Source organism: Taudactylus pleione, unplaced genomic scaffold (assembly GCF_031769625.1).
Source record: "Taudactylus pleione unplaced genomic scaffold, aTauple2 ptg000329l, whole genome shotgun sequence".
Classification (NCBI taxonomy): Eukaryota; Metazoa; Chordata; class Amphibia; order Anura; family Myobatrachidae; genus Taudactylus; species Taudactylus pleione.
The window spans coordinates 7,640,403-7,660,573 of record NW_028284730.1 but is presented as its reverse complement, the minus strand read 5'-3'; the positions used below and the strand labels follow the sequence as shown (position 1 = coordinate 7,660,573).

The 20,171-nt window shown below is 42.8% G+C and overlaps 1 protein-coding gene across 2 annotated transcripts in view; it reads right to left on the bottom strand.

Moving 5' to 3' along the window:
- Positions 1-1,004: 1,004 nt before the first annotated feature.
- Positions 1,005-20,171, bottom strand: part of DOCK5 (dedicator of cytokinesis 5) — a 100,117-nt gene continuing 80,950 nt past the window's right edge. The window contains exons 31-52 of one of the 2 annotated variants that reach the window (XM_088443376.1): positions 18,859-18,959; positions 15,712-15,770; positions 14,869-15,023; positions 14,258-14,343; positions 14,020-14,176; positions 13,758-13,798; positions 13,553-13,643; positions 13,271-13,390; positions 13,093-13,182; positions 12,325-12,429; positions 11,456-11,597; positions 10,158-10,239; positions 9,980-10,064; positions 7,810-7,896; positions 5,784-5,960; positions 5,442-5,525; positions 4,962-5,099; positions 4,709-4,851; positions 4,083-4,236; positions 3,851-3,995; positions 2,942-3,054; positions 1,005-2,859 (exon numbers count right to left, since the gene is read on the bottom strand). In XM_088443376.1, coding sequence (XP_088299502.1) covers positions 2,761-2,859; positions 2,942-3,054; positions 3,851-3,995; positions 4,083-4,236; positions 4,709-4,851; positions 4,962-5,099; positions 5,442-5,525; positions 5,784-5,960; positions 7,810-7,896; positions 9,980-10,064; positions 10,158-10,239; positions 11,456-11,597; positions 12,325-12,429; positions 13,093-13,182; positions 13,271-13,390; positions 13,553-13,643; positions 13,758-13,798; positions 14,020-14,176; positions 14,258-14,343; positions 14,869-15,023; positions 15,712-15,770; positions 18,859-18,959 — 2,454 coding nt within the window. In that variant the 3' untranslated portion in view covers positions 1,005-2,760. The remainder of the gene's footprint in view (positions 2,860-2,941; positions 3,055-3,850; positions 3,996-4,082; positions 4,237-4,708; positions 4,852-4,961; positions 5,100-5,441; positions 5,526-5,783; positions 5,961-7,809; positions 7,897-9,979; positions 10,065-10,157; positions 10,240-11,455; positions 11,598-12,324; positions 12,430-13,092; positions 13,183-13,270; positions 13,391-13,552; positions 13,644-13,757; positions 13,799-14,019; positions 14,177-14,257; positions 14,344-14,868; positions 15,024-15,711; positions 15,771-18,858; positions 18,960-20,171) is intronic. The other variant, XM_088443377.1, reaches the window with a different exon arrangement.

Below are 20,171 nucleotides of genomic sequence, written 5' to 3'. Positions count from 1 at the left end.
CCCTCTGCTGGGCCTACCACAGCGCCCAGGGCACGTGCCCTGCTCTCGCAACTGCTGGCAAGCAGTGTTGTACGGGACCTGGCTACTCACTCACGCCAACATATCGCGCTGCATGGAGTATTAATGCTAGATGAGCAATATCTTCTTAATGGAAAATGTCTATGAGGGCTGTAAAATGTGCTTCTCACCAAGGCGAGTGCCCGGAGGAAGAGTTGGTGTTGAGCTGTAGCACACATGCCTGGTATTTGGATGTATCATCCTCCCCTTGTGCAGCACACTCTACACCCCGTCATTTCTGAAGCAATGATACTTTGTATGTAAGCAATGCAGCAGGTCCGGAGCTCACTGTACATAAAGGCCACAGTGATTTCAACCTGTTGATACATTCATTTCCCACCTATGCTGTGTAGATGGACCAACCACAGCCAGTACTACTTCTATGCTAACCTAGGAGGCCGACTAGGTCATCATGGTTAATGGGAAAGTCTAAGACATTGAGGGGGAGATGTATCAAGCATTGAGAGGTAAAATAGAGTAGTTGCCCCAAGCAACCAATCACCCTTCTTACGGTCAAGTTCAAAGACTGTGCTAGATAAATGACAGTTAAAAGCTAATTGGTTGCTTTGGGCAACTTCTCTACTTTATCTCTCTCCAGGGTTTGATACATCTCCCCCTGAGAGAGTGACAATGTCTTTATGGAGGGATAGCAACATGTTTGTAATGGGCTGGGAGTGCTACGCTGCGCTATATCATCACAGACCAGCGGCACACTGGACCCCGGCCCCACTCTACACAAGGTAGAAATAAAATAAATCAGGTCATCGGGAGGCCAATGGTACGTGTGTGTCCGGCCCCTGACAACAGCCCTTTAACATATAGGATAATAAATAACAAACTGCATACAGTGAAACACACACAACCATAACATAGGTAGAATGTAATACAATAGAATATGCAAAGACGCTTAGATTATTTCATTAACGCTTTCTCCTTTTAGTGTTTTTCTTTAATTGAAATTTCCAAGACCAGCTATGATGTGTCAGTCTTATGCCAAATATGGCGGCACCCACTTTTATTTGTTATCAATGCAAATATATATTTATATTAAATGTACAAATAAATTACAGCATATTTGTTTTACTCTCCATTCAATGGAGAAATAGAGCGTAAATGATCTCTTTTGAGGAGTGATCTGGGAGAGGAGTACAAAATACAGAAAAACTATGGGAGGTTCTAGACTGAATTGATTTAAAGAGCCATTGACAACCTGAAATATAAGTTGATACGGTATTAAAAGGCCTCAAGTGACAGTTTACATACTATAGGGGAGATATATCAAACCTTCAAGAGATAAAGTGGAGAAGTTGCCCATAGCAACCATTCAGCTTATACTTATCCCTTATCTAGTGTACTTTATAAAATTACACTTAGAAGCTCACTGGTTGCTATGGGCAATTTCTCCACTCTCGAAGGTTTTTATACATCTCCCCTATGTCAGGTACGAAATTCAATGTTATCCAGCTCACTAAAAAGACAGTTACCTCTGTAAGACATTTTATATTCGGAAAGTGTCTCTTCAGTGCTCTTCCATATAACTGTGTGTATATTTTATGCATAAACCTTCATATCTCAAAATAGCTTTAAAATATCTTTAGTTCTTGTTTTAACTTTTATATTTACACGTGTTATGAATATCACTTTCACATGTAGCAACCTGCACTTTAGGTCAAGTGGTCCTTAATTAAGGCCATAAATACTGAGACAACTCACAACACAAAAGTACAAGTTTAAAAATAGACCATAAAACAAACCAAGAAAAACACACAGCAATATAAAGACAGAATGTATGCCCATGTCTGGCTACATAAGACCATCTGATGGAGGCACTTGCATTGCATTAAATCAAAGTTGAATTAAAAAACAACGCATTTCGCATCCGCTGAAGCTGTACGCATTTTGAGGCGTGCCAATTTATAAATACTTGTCTATTATTTGCCCTCTATATTGTTTTTATTTGGGAATTTTTATTATAATAAGTATTTTTTAATTATCTTTAAATAATTTCAGGTAACTTGTAAATATAATTAATAGACTTGACACTCACCTAAGGCATTAGGTGAGCGCCAACTGATATCTATAATATACTTAAAATTACCATTTTGTTCCGCTATATTGAACAGATTATGCATGAATTATGTACACTGCCGTTGTGTAATAAAAGCTATCCTTAGCAAGTAGTACTAAAAATGTAAGCTTTAAAACAAAACCAAAAAGAAAATGGTGTGCTGAAAAAAAAGAATGCTTGGTGGCGATCTGCTACAATTGTATCAAGTTCCCATATGTACAAAACGTAGTTCAATTAATAACATTTAGGGAAGTTATCCTTATGAATCACCATTATGCCTCTTCCTGATTAATACATAACTATTAGTTTTTGAGGAAGTCTCTCGAGTTTCCAAATCAGTATCTTGGACATGTTCCTAATGTACATTCCAACGGTAAGACCTTCGTTTATTGTAAAACAAAAGGTCAACATAAATGCTACTGCTCCATGCGACGGAGTGTGCGATGTCCAGCTGGAGTGCATTACTCTGCTCCATGCGAGTTGGACCCCCGGTAATCAAATTTGATAGGAGAGTCTTGGACTCTTGGATCCTTGGTTGAATTATCGGTCTTTGAAAGGGGGTTGTGCGAGCTCCAAAGTCTCAAGAGCTTATTATATGGTCCATCGTCATGCCACTGTTACATAATAGTGATCTATCAATTTCCAGGTTCCTGGAAGACACTGGGCTTCCTGACCTTTGGAGGTGGGGTGGGTGGCTTTGCTTCATCCCGTCTCTGCAGCAGGTTAGTAGTGATCTAGGGGAGAAATCCAAAAAAGTCTGATTGTCTGAAGTAAATGTCATGCCACGGAAATATACACCGTCCGGGTGTCACTTACCTCTGCTGAAAGCCGTTGGCTGCCCTCGTTGGATCTGCTTTTCGGAGGTGGTGGGGGAGGTGACCCCATAATCTGTGCTGCCATGTCACCATGAGTAGAAAGTGAAGGGAAACCTGTACGAGCAATGGCCAATACATCACTTGTGCATAAGACTTTCAATGACTAGTAGTCGACCTTCTAAATAGTCTACACGAACTCACACCTTAAGGGCTAGTAATGACTGACATGTCTTTGAAAAATCCCCATTTTAGCTGTAATCAGGTGTAAAAGTGAAGATGCACCAGTGATAAGTGAGGCTAATACATATTTTTATAAAAATATATATATATATGATTTTTATATACATACATACATACATATGACTTCTCTACTACACATGCACAGATCTCTGGGAAAATGGTGCAGGTTTCTGCAGCGCTAGGCGGAGAGGTAAGTATAGTGGTTGGTAAGTGGGTGGACATTTTATTTTTTAAGTAACTTTCCAAATCTAAACTTAAATGTCCTTTAAGGAGAAATATAATATAGCCACTTGAAGTACCATGTTTTTTTTTAATACTATCACCCAATTAATGAAAGCATGTTTTATATTCTTAAATTAGATGTTTAACTTGTCAGAGTTACATCACCACCCACAGAAGCAATAAAGAACTTATCTATAGCTTGCACTAGAGCAATGTAACACGTAACTACAACTGGGGCACACTAAATAAGTGCACAAATCCGATCCGAACACTAGATTTTAACAAATGACAAAAAAAGATATTGTATATTACCTTAGTGCAGAATAACATGAGGTGCATTCTTTACATTAGAACATAAAAGGTAAAAGCTAAATGTGATCCATGGAAGAAAAATTTGTTCACATGAATAGTAAATCTCGGATGGTTTAAAGCTGTGCAATATACTTACTATGGGTTCTCGGGGTCCTAGGTGTGATGGGAGAAAGTGGGGTGGCCGCTTGGCTCGGTGACCCTGTGTGGAGGCTGAGGCGTCCATCGGTAAACTGCAGGCTCTTTGGGCGCTGGGACTTGATGGGTAAGCTTTGGGAACTCACCTGCATAAGGAAATTGTATATCTGGGTGATAAGACTTCGTTCCTATTACCCACCAACCGCTCAAATATCCTCATCCCTATATCTCACCTCCTTCTCACTGGGACGGGCAGTAATTGTTTGAGATTGCCGAATGTTCTGCTTAAATTTCATCACTCGGCTGTCGCCCTCTTCTCGGTCACTGTGCTCTTCAACGCGAGTAATGAGGGATCCGCGGCGAGAAGGAACAGGCTCGGCAATTGACCTGCAAGTAAAAAGTAAATCATGAAGAACATGTCATGACTTACAGAGCAACCAGGTAATCATTTAAGCATGTACTAAGCATCGCATCCGCACTTATCGGGTACATACAGGTGATAATATAGCCAGTATGTATCCAAAAAAATCGCAAAGGACAACTCTCCCAATAAAGAGCAGTCTTTAGCGATAGAGGGTCTTCTGGGTTTATGTCCCAAAAGTCCCTCTGGCGTCCTTCTTCACATGTGCAAAGGAGGCGTGCTTCGCTGGGGGTGCTGGGTGGTATCTAATTGGATCCTTCTCAGGAGGGGTTCTAAAATAGAAGCCCATAGTCTAAAGATGGCGTTACATTCCGGAGCTTGGGCCCGGTGGGTATTACATTCTAGAGCTTTGTACATATGGAAATGTGGGCAAAACTCTGAAAACAAGGGTAGGTAGGGAAGGTATAAAGGTCTTCGGGAAAACGGAGTCTCACCTACCCTTCTGAGCCTGGTCTAGAGCTGCCACTTCCTGAAGAGGAGGAGGAAGACACTGTGGACAACCGTCTGAGCGTGGCGGATGTGATATATGGGACTACGACAGAGCCGGCACGACTCAGCTTCCTATCTGTCAAACTGGAGGGCTGTAGGAAGGCAATGAAAGGCTGGGTTATTATTCTCATCTGCTGCGTTGTTCTTCTGTTTTCCCATTCCCCAAATCTACTGCTATTCTGTCCTACTAAAATGCCCGCACCAGGGTGATCGTCCCATACAGCTTTTCCACTTTCCCCCTCATATCCTGGAAACAGGACACCAGTCTGTTATGAAGAGGCCGGAGGTTGTCCGTCAGCTTCTCTCCGTGAATTCTGATCCCTTGGGCCAGGAGAGGCATCTGGATGTAGACAGTGAAGGTGAGTAGGAGATGGAGAGAGACATTTACTGAATGCGATACCAAGGTCGCAGCAATGACAGCCACAGGGGACTAAAACAGCTAATAAACAAGACGACGGCAGCAACATATCACACTACCCACTGGTACTAGGTTTACTCATTTGTTGTAGATTAATTAATACCCAGCAAAAATACATTGACAAAAAGAAAGCTCTGAAATTGTGCTCAATGCGTAATCTAGACAAATATAAGACAAACTGTACATAGACCAAGATATAAATCGTAGTCAGTGCCTTTCGGGTTATCTGGACTCATGCAAACGCATATAGGAACCAGCCCTTACCTGTAGGGCAATCAGCTGTTTGAGCAGCTCAATCTTGTCCTGGTCTGCAGGATTTTCCTGGAGGTAACGCTCAGTGAAGAAAGCCTGTAAGAAATACAGGGAGGAGACAGGGAAAAGGGTTTGTCAAGGACACGGAGACACGCTGGCAGGCACATGAAGAGGAACAAAGGACAAAAATTTGTCCTAAATCTAAAACACAGTTTCCTTAAAAGGGAACGTGGTATATCTGACATATACACGCACACACACACTGGAGGAAGTCATCTTGTAGGATACCAATAATCAATTCATTAGCAAATAGAGACACTAAACACAGGGACTGCCTCGGTGATCCTAACCCACCTTTTCATAGTTAGCGAATCCTCCCATAACCGCTGGGTCTACAATACCATTGAGCAGCATAGAGAGTGGGTGCAGTAGAAGACTATGGTCAGCCCTGTGCTGCTGGACCAGATGACTGATCTTCTCATTAGTCAGTTCCATCGTCTCAATGGCGTTTTGCAGTGGACTGATCTCTTCCTATGGAGCAAGAAGGAAATACATGAATAGTAGGCAGTTTCCTGATTACAGTGGCCATACCCTAGTTTATTGCTGTAGTGTCACTAATGACACAAGGAAGAGACGTAACTGACTGTAGCATAGAAAGCCTCTCCTGCTGTGACCATATAAAAATGACAGCTCCTTTGTAAATGCTGATATTAGCAGCAGTATTGGTCAGTAACGCACATAAACTGAGCAATAGTTGAAAACATAAGGGGATTATTTGTATTCCACATTAATTCCTTCTCTCCTATTGCAGTACACCATATGACATGTAATGTTCCTCAGGACGCAATCAGTATGCAATACCAACAGATGGGATCCAGGCGGTCAGAATCTCGACGCTTGGATCCCGACAGGGTTAACATACCGACACTTGGTGGTCGGTTTGCTAACCCTCCCCCTCTCCCTACTCTAACCCTCCCTCCCTGGTGCCTGTAAGCGTCGGCATCCAGACCGCCGGGATGCCGAAAGCAGGGATGGCCCCTTAACTCCTCCTGTCACTCAGAACGTTCCCCTGCTCCCCTCTTCAGTTTTCCAGCAAGCAACAAGACCCACCCCATAGGAGAAGATGATAACACAGCCCAATATTCCTGGGTGTGTTGGTAAATGTCCCCCGTTCAATTTATAGAATAAAAAGGAAGTAAAAAAAAAAATGAATAACTAAAAGTAGGAATATGAAACAGAGCATCCGATCACCAACACTTGTGTATCCTGAGCCAGTAAATCTGGAGGCAGTGCATCACTCCAGTGAGAGAAATGCCGCCCCCTTTGAGTCTTTAAAGGATGCCACCACAAGTCTGAGACTATCTTAGACGGAAAGTACAGGAACTGGTGAGAATGGGCTGCCAGGTGGGACACACACAAGGTGGAGTGATGGCCAGGACAGGAGGAACACATTACCTTACAAGAGAGAAGGCAGAAAGTGCTTACAGAATGAGGAGAAGGTCAGGCTGGGAAATGAGAAGGTGGCAGAATGGGACCTGCTATTTGGGAGAAACTAACATCTGTGGTACTGGGCGAGCTCACAGTCACGGTTTTCTTCAGTCCCCATGAAAATAAAAATAAAACTAGAGACAAAAAAAGCATCAGGAGTAAAACACTTGGGGCCAAATGTAATAGGGTGAGAGTTTAGCAGTAAAATGTATTTTCAAAACAGGAAACACCTGGGGGAGAGTTTAAATCTTGAGAGTTTTTTGAGCCTGAATAACATGCAAGTTTGCACCTTCTGTGACTTAATTAAATTGGCTGAGTTTAAAAATGTGACAGTTTTCTCTCACCCTATTACATGTGTAATAATAAGAGAATATCACTACCCTGCAATGGCTAAGCCAAAATTTAGGGGCTTACATAAAAGTAAATATAGTTATAGGTAAAATGTACAGTCATTAAGAATGGGCATATGTTGGCAAATCATTTGTATGAAAGCCTTGTACTGAAGGTTTATATTTTAACTACACGACAAGGATTTAAAATATTACAACACATTTTGAAAAAGCAGTTCCACGTCTTCAGAATGAGCCTTGAGCTGGGTACACACTGGAGCTACCGGCAATCGTTCCGACTTTCCCTATGATTGAGCGTACACACTAGAAGGATGGAACGATATATCGTTCTGTCCTTCCGTACCATACATTAAGTCGCATGTGATATTGTCAGTTTTGATGTGCAGCACGTCAAAACTGACGACGTCGCTAGCGACAGCGGGAACCCGCATATTGAGCGTACACACTGAGCAACGTAGGCGATTTGTCGTTACGAAACTGCAAAATGGCCCGAGCGCTCCAGTGTGTACCCAGCATTAGGTGCACAACAGAGTGCTACTTACAGTCTGAAACTGTTTTACTTCAAACCATTTCAGCATCCCGGGCAGTTTATACGCTGTCGTGAACGTGGTCCTCTCGATCCACATTGTCTGAGGTAAAGGAAGACACACAGAACATCAGATAACAATAGATCTAGAGAGCGTCAGTATAAATTATCCACCTGGGACACACAGAACCAATGGGTTCAGCCTTGCTCATGAGAGAGACGTTTTTTTTTTGCAAAAGTAACTAGCGGTTAGTAGAAATATCTTTTTTATACAGCAGCAAGCTGGGGAAACTGACTAACTGGGATTTTTCAAAGCCAGAAGGTTAGCGCAGCTGGTAGAATGAGCCATCACCTGGGATAAGTGTTGGTTTTGCATAAACACGAGCAAGAATAAGGATACAGCCTGTATATAGGAGATACTGATGGAGTGAAAGTTGCATTTGGCACACTCCCTAGTCTCTGTGAGAAATTAGCAGGGCACAAAGGAAGCAGAACCTAACTTTACTTGTACAACTAATTCATTTCCCGAGCAGATACCATATATAATGGAGCTTCCTAAAGATGGAAGTACAACCATACACAATGGCAAGAGCAGTCCTGAAATAACTGGAATTGGTGACCGAGGGGTCTATGTACTAAGCAGTGATAAGTGACAGGGGATTTCATAAACATTTTTTTTTTTTTTTAAATCAAGTGCATTTATTAAAACATAAGCAAAACATCTCTCACTCCCCAAAGCAGGGAAAATATAATTAGAAGTAGTGATGTCATCAGTTATAATGGAACAAATACTTTATACCATTCTAGCATTATAATACACAAATGATGTTAATATATGTAAACTCCTGTTGATAATAGCTCTGTATTCAGTGAGTTCTGAGGTCATTAATTCATTATTCATTGGTTAAGAACGTGTATTATAAGGAATGATGTTCCCCTTACATTTTTTATTTATTATATTATGAGTCACCTCAGATATCTGTAATCTGTATGTATATAAGAACACAGGCTACAGCCTTGTGCTGCTGTATACTGCTATAGTTCCGCCTCCTCCAGCCCACCTTACCCGGCCAGTCATGCAGGGAGGCGCTGGGCTGGAAAGGTGCGGGCACCCTGCTCCTTCCCTACAATGGCAGCCGGAGGCTGGAGCTCACTCCTGAGCTCCGCCTTCCGGTTCCTGCAGTGATTGAAGGGAGAGACTTCATGAAGCCTCTAACATAATTCCGAGGAGCACTGGAGCAGTTGGACAGGGAATGCAGGAGCGGGGCTTATTGTGTGTTTATTTTTGTGTAAGGGGCACTACTACTGGGGACACTACTAATGGGGGCATTACTACAACTGGGGGGCATTGCATAGGGAACACTGCATAAGGGGCACTACTAATGGGGGGCACTACATAAGGGGCACCATTACTGGGGGCATTGCATGAGGGGCACCACTACTGGGGGAATTGCATAAGGGTCACCACTACTGGGGGCATTTTATAAGGGGCACTACTGCTGTGGGCATTGTGTATAAGTGGCACTAATGTGGACATTGTGTATACTGTGCGTCATAACATGAATAAGGAGCACTACTATGTGGTGTAATGTGAATCAGGGGCACTATGTGTGGTGTAATGTGAAGATTGTGCTACTGTGTGGCATATAATTTGAATTGGGGATACTATTGTGTGACCACGCCCCTTTCTTTTGAGGCCATGACCCTTTTTGCGGTGCGCACCTACAAAGCGCACTGTCCCTTATTTGAAAAAAGGGATGGAGGGCACCAATTTATATATTTATAGTCTGCAGGAGGGCGCCGAGGATGGGGTGGGATGGGGGGGTTGAGTTCCACCATGTAAAGGGCAGACTAGATGGACCAAGTGGTTCTTATCTTCTGTCAAATTCTATGTTTCTATGTCTCTTGGACCACTTTAAGCACTGATTATATGACTATATAATACATTCATCTATTATTTTTTGTGTTTTCATTATTTGTGGGTTTTTATTATTTTTTTAATTAGATATATATTTCTTTTAATACATCTTACAAATTACAATACTACGTTATGCCTTTTACGTAGTTAAGGCACTCTTTATTTTAGGAAATATTCCCTGGTATCCGGTGGTCCAGAAACCATCCAGTTATATTATTTCATACAAGCACAACAAGTATTTATTTGTCATATGACCACGAGTACTCACCGCAAACTCATTGTCGGGGTCTTTCTCTCCTTTTCGGAAGGGTCGGGAGTAGGAAAAGCTCTGAACCTCATTGCACCGATAGTAACTGCAGTGAAAGACAGAAATTAACCAGTGAACTTGCTACCCAGAGTGCACAGGGAGCAGCCACGTTGGACCATGTGATGTAGAGAGTTCGTACCTGAGAATCTGCTCCGGCACCAGCTTGTCCTTGTACCGAGGTGGGAGGTTCATCTGTGGTTTGACACTGAAGCACTGTACATCTGGATGATGTATGTAAGGACATAAGCAGACAAAAGGCCAAATACAGGTAGACAAAAGGCCAACAAAGACACAAAAACATATACTAAAAAGACCACCAAACACACAGTGTAACTGCTACCTACCAGGCACTACATGTAAAGAAAAAAATATATAGAAGTATTGACACAAGGGTGAAATCCCTTCCCCCCTCCTCCTTTTATGGGGGGGTTGAAAGAGAAGCACTTAAATTGCATCACCATATCAGAATTAATATATTCAAGCCCACACCGATCATATGGGAGTATGATTTTGTTACTGCACACCAAACTTTATGCTTTATAGGCAACTGGACAACATTGCAGGGAGCTAATCCAAGATTTACATAGTTGATAATACATACCAATACAGTGCACTCAGCTAGGTACAGACTGGAATGATTTAATCCCCTAATTTCTGGGGGTACTTACTGGTGAACTGATCTGTTCTAGCATTGTCATTAGGTGCTGGTTTATGAGAAGAAGTTTTGTCATTGTTCTACTATTTAACAAAATGTGTGCCCCCTCAGAAAAATGTCCTAAAATGTTTTCACAGATTTGCCCCTAAATATGTGATTACTACTATCTGGAATGCAGGCAGCGTATAGGGTTGGCTGTTTTTTAGATGAGATATGCGCCCCACTTCCCACATATTCGCTTTCAGAAAACTTGAAATCATTGGCTTGTTTATGCCTTGCTGTAGCAACGGGATCCGGTCAAGATCCCAGCAAAGGGGATGTCGGCATTTCAATACTGGCGCTGGAATCCCGACACCTGTCAGAATCCCGACCATTGGCAATCCCAAAGGTAAAGGGTTAGGCACTAGGGGAGAGGGTTAGATTTAGGGTGCAGGGAGGTTAGGTTTAGGCACTGGGGGGGAGGTTAGGTTTTATGCACTGGGGAGAGAGGGTTAGGGGGAGGGTTAGGATACTGACCAACAGGTATTGGTATCCAAACCCTGTCGGGATGTCGGCATCTGGATTTTGACCGCCAGGATCCCGTACCAACTTCTATTACATACATAGCTTTATTTCTCACTTGCTTTAATGTAAGCACTGTAGTTTAATGGCCCTTGGACATGACACAAACCTGCTCTGCAAAAATAGTTGTACCCAATACATTAAAGTGTAAAACAGCAAAACAAATACAAAAAAGAAAAACACTGCAAATCTTAGAACCCCCCATGCATTGCATTGGATACATTGTTTAGGTGAGTTTCTGATCTCATCACCAGGCAGGGAGCTGCTGGGGAGCTTCTCACTGTTGGGAAACTGAGTCAGAAGCCAAAGGTTGAAGTCCTCCAGGCGTTCGTATTCTTTTCCCCGGTATATGAAAATTTTGTTCTGCAGGAAAAGCCAAACATTCACTACATACACTTCAGTCTAGTGCTGAGCATACAGATATGCCCAGCTATATCCTTGCCGCTCTCGCGATTCAAGTCGTTCCACGCATAGCGTGAGATGGGCGCTCGCAATCAGATACGCGCACTACGTACGAGACTCCATAGGAATGCATGGTGCGAGTGCAGTGCGCACATGCAGGCGCGGGAATCGCATTGCGCAATGCATGCACACGTTTTTTGTGGCGCGATCAGCCACAATGTATACTGTTCAGTTGACTGCCAAATTGAAAATCATCTAATTGAGTCGATAACTGAACAGTGTATTGCCGCGACCGAACAGTAATTATCGGCCTGTCCAGCAATGTCCGAAAGATCTGATAATTGGTTCTCCGATTTCAACTGACATGCTGAAAGCATCTAATATCGTTCCCATAATATGACCGTGTACGGCAACAATATCGGATGTTGTCAGCATGTCAGATAGTTGGTCTGGTGGCCTGACAGACTTTAATCTGAAGGTGTGTGCCCAGCATAAGGACCACTACACAGGACAGTAACACAGGATGAGAGACCTTCCCCAATAACATAGAGGAAGCAGAGGTCTCAGGGAGAGGTGGTGTAGAGGACACAGTAGGTTAAGGCAAAACAAAAAAGATGAAAAAGGAGACATTGGATGACAGGCACAACACGCCCACATGTAGGAGGAACAATGTGTGTCGGCATCTTACCCGCAGGAAAGAAGGGAACCCCTGTCCATAGTAGCCCACCGCAAAGTACTCCGGCTGCAATCTCAGGGACTGCATGATGTTCTGGTAAAAGCCGGCTTGCTTGTTCTGGGGGTACAAAGAGATCAGTTAGGGAGCAGGTACAACAACTTTATAGGTATGTAGGTAAGAGAGGGTAGAACATAGGCAGGAGGAGACTTCTGCCTCTCCAGGGTTGGGGCCAGGTTGGCCCAGCACACGATGAATGCAAACTATTAGTACATTATAATGGAGGAAATTGGAAAAATTACTAATTTAGTAATTACTGATCTTTAGTGATTACTGATAAAAACCACTTGACAGACGTAAAACTCTACAATTAATTTGTGTAACCCATCAGTACACCTCCGTGAAATCATGTATCCCAAGTCCACATAATCCATCTCATACTTCCCTTTGTGTGCTACAACCTGTAAAACAGTTATAGTAACCTATATCGGCTTCTTCTGTTAGTTGGGAACATAGTTGTATTTTTGTCATAGCTCGCCATGGGGGAGGTGCATCAAATCTTCTAAAGAGAATCAAATCAACCAATCAGCTTTGGTAATTTTATAGAAAGTGCTAAATAAATGATAGCTACAAGCTGATTGGTTGCTATAAGCAACTTCTCCACTTTTTCTCTTTAGAAGGTTTGAGACAACTGCCCCATCCCATGCAGCAAGTTACGTGGAGCATGGTGCAACTACAGCGGCACAAAGGAGGAACACAAGCAGCTGGTCATGCATCACTCACCAGCAGGGCCCCGAGAGCCGCATAGTGGAACATCTGGTTCTCGTACATCTCTATCAGCTCCTTGCTGCGTATGATTGCCTGTTCCCACATCTGTAGCAGACAGGAGAGGAGCACAGTCACAAGGGCAGATAGACTACTGCACAGTGTGTGTAGTACAGAATCACCTGGGTATACTCACTTTGCCCTTGTCAAAGAAGGATATGATGTCAAGATAGAGTTTTTCCTTCAACTCCTGCTGCGTGTACACCGTGTAACTACCACGCTGCAGCCAGTGAGGGGCACATGGCTTATCACACCACTAGAGGGAGCCAAAATACGATCATCACCACAAATATGTACGGAGAGGTTTTGTGTGTGTGTGTGTGTGTGTGTGTGTATGTGTGTGTGCGCGCGCGTGTGTGTGTGTTAGAGGGTTCAGCACCACAAGGGAGGAATTAATAGATCTGTATGGATCTCTCACCTGCAGCAGCTCGGCATGAAGTAACAGGGTGTATGCAGCTTCTGTATAATTCTCCTTGCTAAGGTGCAGGTCTCGCAGCTTGTACACATACCTGAACACAATACACACTGACAAGTTACAACTGAGAGGAAACGGCGACATCTTCATCACCTAGTAACACAGGAGTCCTGGGCCTCATACAACACCTGCCTCGGACTATACTAACCTAATGTAAATATCCTCCCTCTTCTTCTCTTTGTAAAAATTCTGTTGGAAAGTAAAAAAACACACAGCATTACCAAACAACAGTGGGAACAGGATGGAATGATCTAATTATGTGTAAATACGTACGTATGTGGGTTGTTCTCCCTTTACGTTGTGATTGTGCATTTATGGTGTATAGACTGCGTTGCATTTTAGTTTTCTCAGCTGATGTTATGCTTTAGGATTGGTCAGCTACTGTAGAAAATGAAGGGCTTGGCTCTTACCAGCAGGTTGACTGTGCAGCTCATCCGGTTCTCCTCGCTCTCATCGTTGGCAATTGTGCGGTAATCGAGGAGGTTCTCCAGCAGGCTGCTCACCAGGACCGTGAAAATCTCCCCAGAGCTGGAGAGATACTTGTGTTTCCGGCAGTTTTCCAGCAAGCTGGGGATAGGTGGAAATCAGGAAGAGTCGGGGGAGGTTGGAATTAATATGCACACGCTTTATATATATAACTAAACTCACAGTTTCTCTAGCAGGTCCTTGTACTGCCTGTCCCCTCGTCCTCCTTCCACCTCCTGATCCAGGCGAGTGATCAGCTCATTCTCAAACTGCAAACAAAGGTGGAGGCGGACAATGGTCAAAGTAAGCATATGCACAATAGTTGGAGAGTGCTGGAAAAATATGGCTAATTTGCAGATGGAGCTCTGAACCATCAGTCGGTAGGTCTAAATCCACCACTGCTCTAATTTCCGTTCTAGATCACCTGTGGTAGACATCAATTCCATTCTCTACTAAGTATTTAGGAGGTCTATTAACTAAGCAGTGTTAAGAGACAGAGTGAAAAGTGATAAGAAAGTGACAAGGTGCCAGCCAATCAGCTCCCAATTGTCATTTTTCAAACACAGCCTATGAGATGACAGTTGGGAGCTGATTGGCTGGCACCTTATCACTTTTCACTCTGTCTCCTAACACTGCTTAGTAAATAGACCCCTAGCTCTCCTACTATACACAGATCTACGACAACAGCTTGTCCACTCTGGTCAGGAACTGCTACCTCCTCTAGTCACTCTTTTACTTTTGGCCACAACCCAGAACCCCCCTCACCCACCAACCCACTGTGCCCAGACAGTTACCATGTGGAAGTGACCACTCCCACTGAAGTTATGTTCATGCTGCATCATGTCGAAGAAGATGGGAATGGTCGCCTTGCGCAGATCTGGTTCTGGAGTGAGAGTCACCTCAAGGATTGGTCCCACCATTGAGGGTATGAATTTAATCTTGTGAGGCCCTAAGAGAGAGATGGATGTATAACATACGGCCATTAATGGCAGTGCATAGGGATGTTTACATGAAAAATGCTTGAATTCTAAAGGGGCTATCCAGCTCTGTCTCTTCCACTGTAGTGATTCAGTGAGTGTCCTTCTCCCCAAAATAACAAAATTGCCTGATTAAAATCGCTAGACCAATCCATATCAAAAGGGGTGAGAGTAGAGGGTTGTTGGAACCACAGAACTAGACTGGATAAGGGTCATTCCATGTCAAGTGCCCCAATTGTGAAGATCGCCCCCACCTACTGATTGTGCAGTGTGGTGTCGGTGACATTTGCAGCCACCCCCATTATGGGGGCCGTAATTTTGCTACTATTGCATATTGTGAACTAAAATTTCCCCAAAGTTAGTCTAAAATATATGGCAACCTTCATGTAACATTTCATCAAAAGTGGAGATGGTCAGGTGGGTACCCCTGTTCCACTTGCCATGGAATGACCCATAAGAGTCACACTCATCCAATCAGGTGTTGAAACTACTACTGCGTCCACATACGAAGACGACATTGGACAATTCCAGCTCTTTTACATTAAAGTGGAAATCAGATATTAAATGGTTGAGATGTCCCAAGATAGATAGCCGATGTCATATATTATATTTTTTTATATTCTATATATGGCCTATACTGGTATATCATGTATCTCTCACCTAGGTTATACCACATATCCCTGATCTTCAGGCCAATCTCCTTTCTCATGTCTCCGTATCTGCAGGGCAACAAATTCATTATCCACCAGGAATAGACTGTGCAACACATTACTAATACTAAACATCAGAGATTTCTACTCAGAGATTTCCCCAAAGTCTGACCAGAAATGTGCAAATCACGCTTGGGTCCATTGAAGTGGATACCAGTTAATCAGTGACGCTTCCCTGCTTCCATTTCTGATAATCACTGTATATTACTGTGGACTAGCATGCGACAAAAGTAACTGCTAGTAAATAAAAGTGGGAACAGAGAGAGTCCAGTCCAGAGGATCAGAAGAGACCAGTTCTAATTCAGTGGGCCAGAAGGAGGCCCGGTCCAGTGCAGAGGGAGGCCCGGTCCTGAGTTCTTCCAGGTAACTGCATTTGCTATTACTTCTACCTGTGGCCGATTGATGAGAGCCATTGGGGACCCATTTAGGTCATTCCTTCCTATTTCAAGTGTCCACCTGGTCTCCAAATAGATAGACAGACTACATTGCTACAGCATTTCATGCTGCTACCTCATTTCTCCCTAACTCAGTACATGGGTTAATTCAAAGAGTGTAATTCCTCTGATCGTTGTGTTCTCCAGTTCCTGATGACTTCCTTACATGTCTTTGTAGGACCTTGTAGGACATTAGTCAGTTTAGGGCACGTGTCTGTCGGTCTAAGTGTAAAGACTACACACATTTCGTCCCTGCCCAAAGGGACCCTTATTAAAGCCAACACTGATACAAACTTCAAATCGTTGAGAAGGGATGCTTTTACTGCCTCATTACAGGTATTATGACTGTACAAATAGCATTTTTATATAAAAGAATAATGAGAACTGCAGAATCCAGGCAGAGCTTGATATCAGGAAGCTGGCGAGACATTGCACAGATTAGACATCATCTCTTATACAAAGGCTCCAATGGAAGCAGAACGCATGCATAAATTCATGATTACAGGGGATGCAACAAAATACTTATTCTATATTCAGCACAACTGGTATGAGAGTGGCTAAGATGCTGGTCTTCCACTCCAGAGAGCAGATAGTTAATATAGCAATTGCAGAGTTAAAAGATACCCAAGAACAGCTAGTAGTAATCAAGCCCACCATGATAAATGGATGTGTCAGGGATTTCTGTCACTCCAATGAGAGATGCCTAGTCACTTTAATGTCAAAGCTTGCTAAAGACCCTACTGATTGTGGATCATATAGACAGGTATTATTCATTAACATGAATACTAAACTTCAGGCAAAACTTTCTTCTGCTAGGCCTAACTTCCACTCTATGCCACAGAGGACCCAGGTCCAACCCAGAGGACTAGAGGGATTTATGCCTTGGGCTTCCACAGTCTATTTATCATTAAATAGAGGCAGATCTCTGTGATGCTCATTCGCTCTCCATCTCTAAAGCCACTGGCACAGGATATAGTAGATGGCAATTCATCCAGAGTGTAGTTGGAAAATTGAAGAGAAAATAGTTATGAAATGTCCTTTCATTTCTTCAGAGAGAGAGACACACACAGAGCGCGAGAGAGAGAGGCACAGGGAAAGACACACACACAGAGAGCGACAGAGCGAGCGAGAAACACACACAGAAAACAACAGAGAGAAAAACACACTCCGAGAGCAACAGAGAGAGAAAGAGACACACAGAGCGAAAGAGAGAGCAAGTGAGACATTCAGAGAGCGACAACACACACAGAGCGAAAAACATACAAACAGAGCGACAGAGAGACACACACAGAGCAAAAGACACACACACAGAGCGACAGAGAGAGTGAAAGAGACACACAAACACAGAGAGTGACAAAGAGAGAAACACAGAGAGAGCGAAAGAGATAGAGACACAGACAGAGAGCGACACAAAGAAAGAGAAACACACACACAGTGACAGAGAGAGAAACACACTCCAAGAGTGACAGAGAAAGAGAGACACACAGAGAGCGACAGAGCGCGAAAGAGAGAGCGAGTGAGACAGAGAGTGACAGAGCGAGAGAGACAGAGCGAAAGACACACACAGAGAGCAACAGAGAGAGAAAGACACACAGAGAGTGGCAAAGAGAGAGAGAGAGACACACACACACACACAGAGCGACAAAGAGAAAGAGACACAGACAGTGAGACACAGAGACACACACAGAGAGCGACAGAGACACACACAGAGAGCGACAGAGAGAGAGCGAAAGAGAGCCACAGAGAGAGAGACAGAGATAAAGACACACACAGAAAGAGCGACAGAGAAAGAGAGAGACACACACAGAAAGAGGGAGAGAGCGCGCTCCAAGTGTGAACCACGTTTGGCCAATGTTTTTTTTTATGTATTTTTTTTGTGGATGTGGCCTTTTCAGTGTATTTTATGTGGTTCTGTTTTTTTAATTTTTTCTTATATTGTTCTGGCTTTTTCTTTCCCTTTAATAGTTACCTCCATGGTGATTGTGTGCATGCGCTTTTACATGCTCCTACAAAAATCATAACAGAGGCTGGCACAAGGCCACACCCCTTTTTGCATGTGCAGGGCGCACACATGATCTCGGCTCTTTGACATACCTATAGATATTTTTGGGCTCTTTGACTCTGAGTGGTTGGCCACCCCTGAATTAGGAGGTCACATTTCTGAACTTCTCATCTCATATGTTTGTTTAGAAATGTTATAATGTGAATGATGTCACCTCAGATATTATTTCATGCATCCTATAAATTCTATCACACTCAATTCATGTCAGCCCAGTGACCAATTCATTTCAGGATATATAAACACAATGCATAATGTTTTAAGTGACCAGTAATGTTAAACAGACCTGTACGTTATATTTGTTTATACAATGAATAACTTGCTAGCAATTACTGTAATGCACCTTCAGATTAGCTTCCTTTAATTTCTATCTTCTGCAATTTGTAATCTATATTAACCCTGACAGAAGCTCCTCAAATAATATGCAGCAAAGTGACCCAAGTTCATTTTAATAAATTAGCCTAAAAAAGGCTTTTCAGAAATATGACAAAAAGAACATTTGCAGATTGGTATTATAAATATTTTACTAAAGTTTTGTTAAAGAGAAGACTGAAGATCTATTTGTACAAAGTAAAACACGCACGTATACGTTATATAATCTTACTTGCACACGATCTTGTGCCGCTTCTCCTGCGAGAACTTGTGCAGCTGCAGAGACTCATGAGTTAATAGTGATACAGCCAAGTGGAAGAAGTTATTCCAGAGCTGAGGGTGAGATAAAGGAAGAACTGTAGAATAAGTCCTATATATGTTTGGCCGGATACACATTAAATGACCAGTAATCTTGGACCATACACATTAGACGATGTGCCTGATATATCGTTCCAATCCGTCTCAAAACAATATATCGGACAAATTATCGTCTAATTCAGTGGTTCTCAAACTCGGTCCTCAGGACCCCACACAGGTCACATTTTCCAGGTCACTGTTTGGGGTCCTGAGGACAGAGTTTGAGAACCTGTGGTCTAATGTGTACACAGCCTTACATTGACTTCTGGCGCATAAATATATACATACATACATACACACAGAATTCCATGACGTGTGAATAAACCATATCCATTAAGGTTTGTTTGCTTTGATTTAATATTTCTATACATTTTTAGGAATACATTTAAACTCTTTATATAAGTAAAGGTTAAAAGTACTTAAAAATATTTCATACATAATCTTACACCTTTGGCCATTATTACATCTTATATTACATAAAGAAAGTACAATGAGAACTTGTGTTCAGATGGTGCCCAAAAAGCATGCAGTGAATACAGGCGTATATTAAACATAATCCTCCTAAATTACCTGGTCATTGGTCATAGTGAGTTCAGGCATTATACCACCCTGTATGGTCACAATGTCCCCCGCATGGCAGCATAGACACATTATTGCACAAGACAATCACCTAATGCCATGTAGCCCCATAGTGCCAGCCTTTAGCCTTGTGGCACCCTGCAGCCGAGTTGCCAAGTTCGTGTCAGAATAGAATCTTCTATTGACAGGAACAGAACACAATGACTTATTATTTCACTCAGGCCATTATTAGATACATCCTGGCACCCAGTTTCTCGTTCAGCTGAGGCTATACGCTTGTGGTTTCATTATACAATTGTCCCATTCACAAACATCTCATTGTCCTGTTTCCATCCTACACATGCAGTTACTGCTCAATGACTGCCAAGCAGCAGGGTACGCCTGTCATTTACACATCTGCTGGCTGAATGCATGCCCGGGAGCAGGGTTCTTTTGCTGCTCAGCAGGCTAATGTTGGCGTTACATGAAGTTTCAACACCGCTACAGATGATTTGTAGCAGGTGAGTGCTTGTCACACATATGGACAGACATTTTTAAAGATCCTGCAATGGTTGGGTCAGGTATTCCCCTTTGGACATCCTCAGTTCTGCATAGCTTCTAACATTGAAT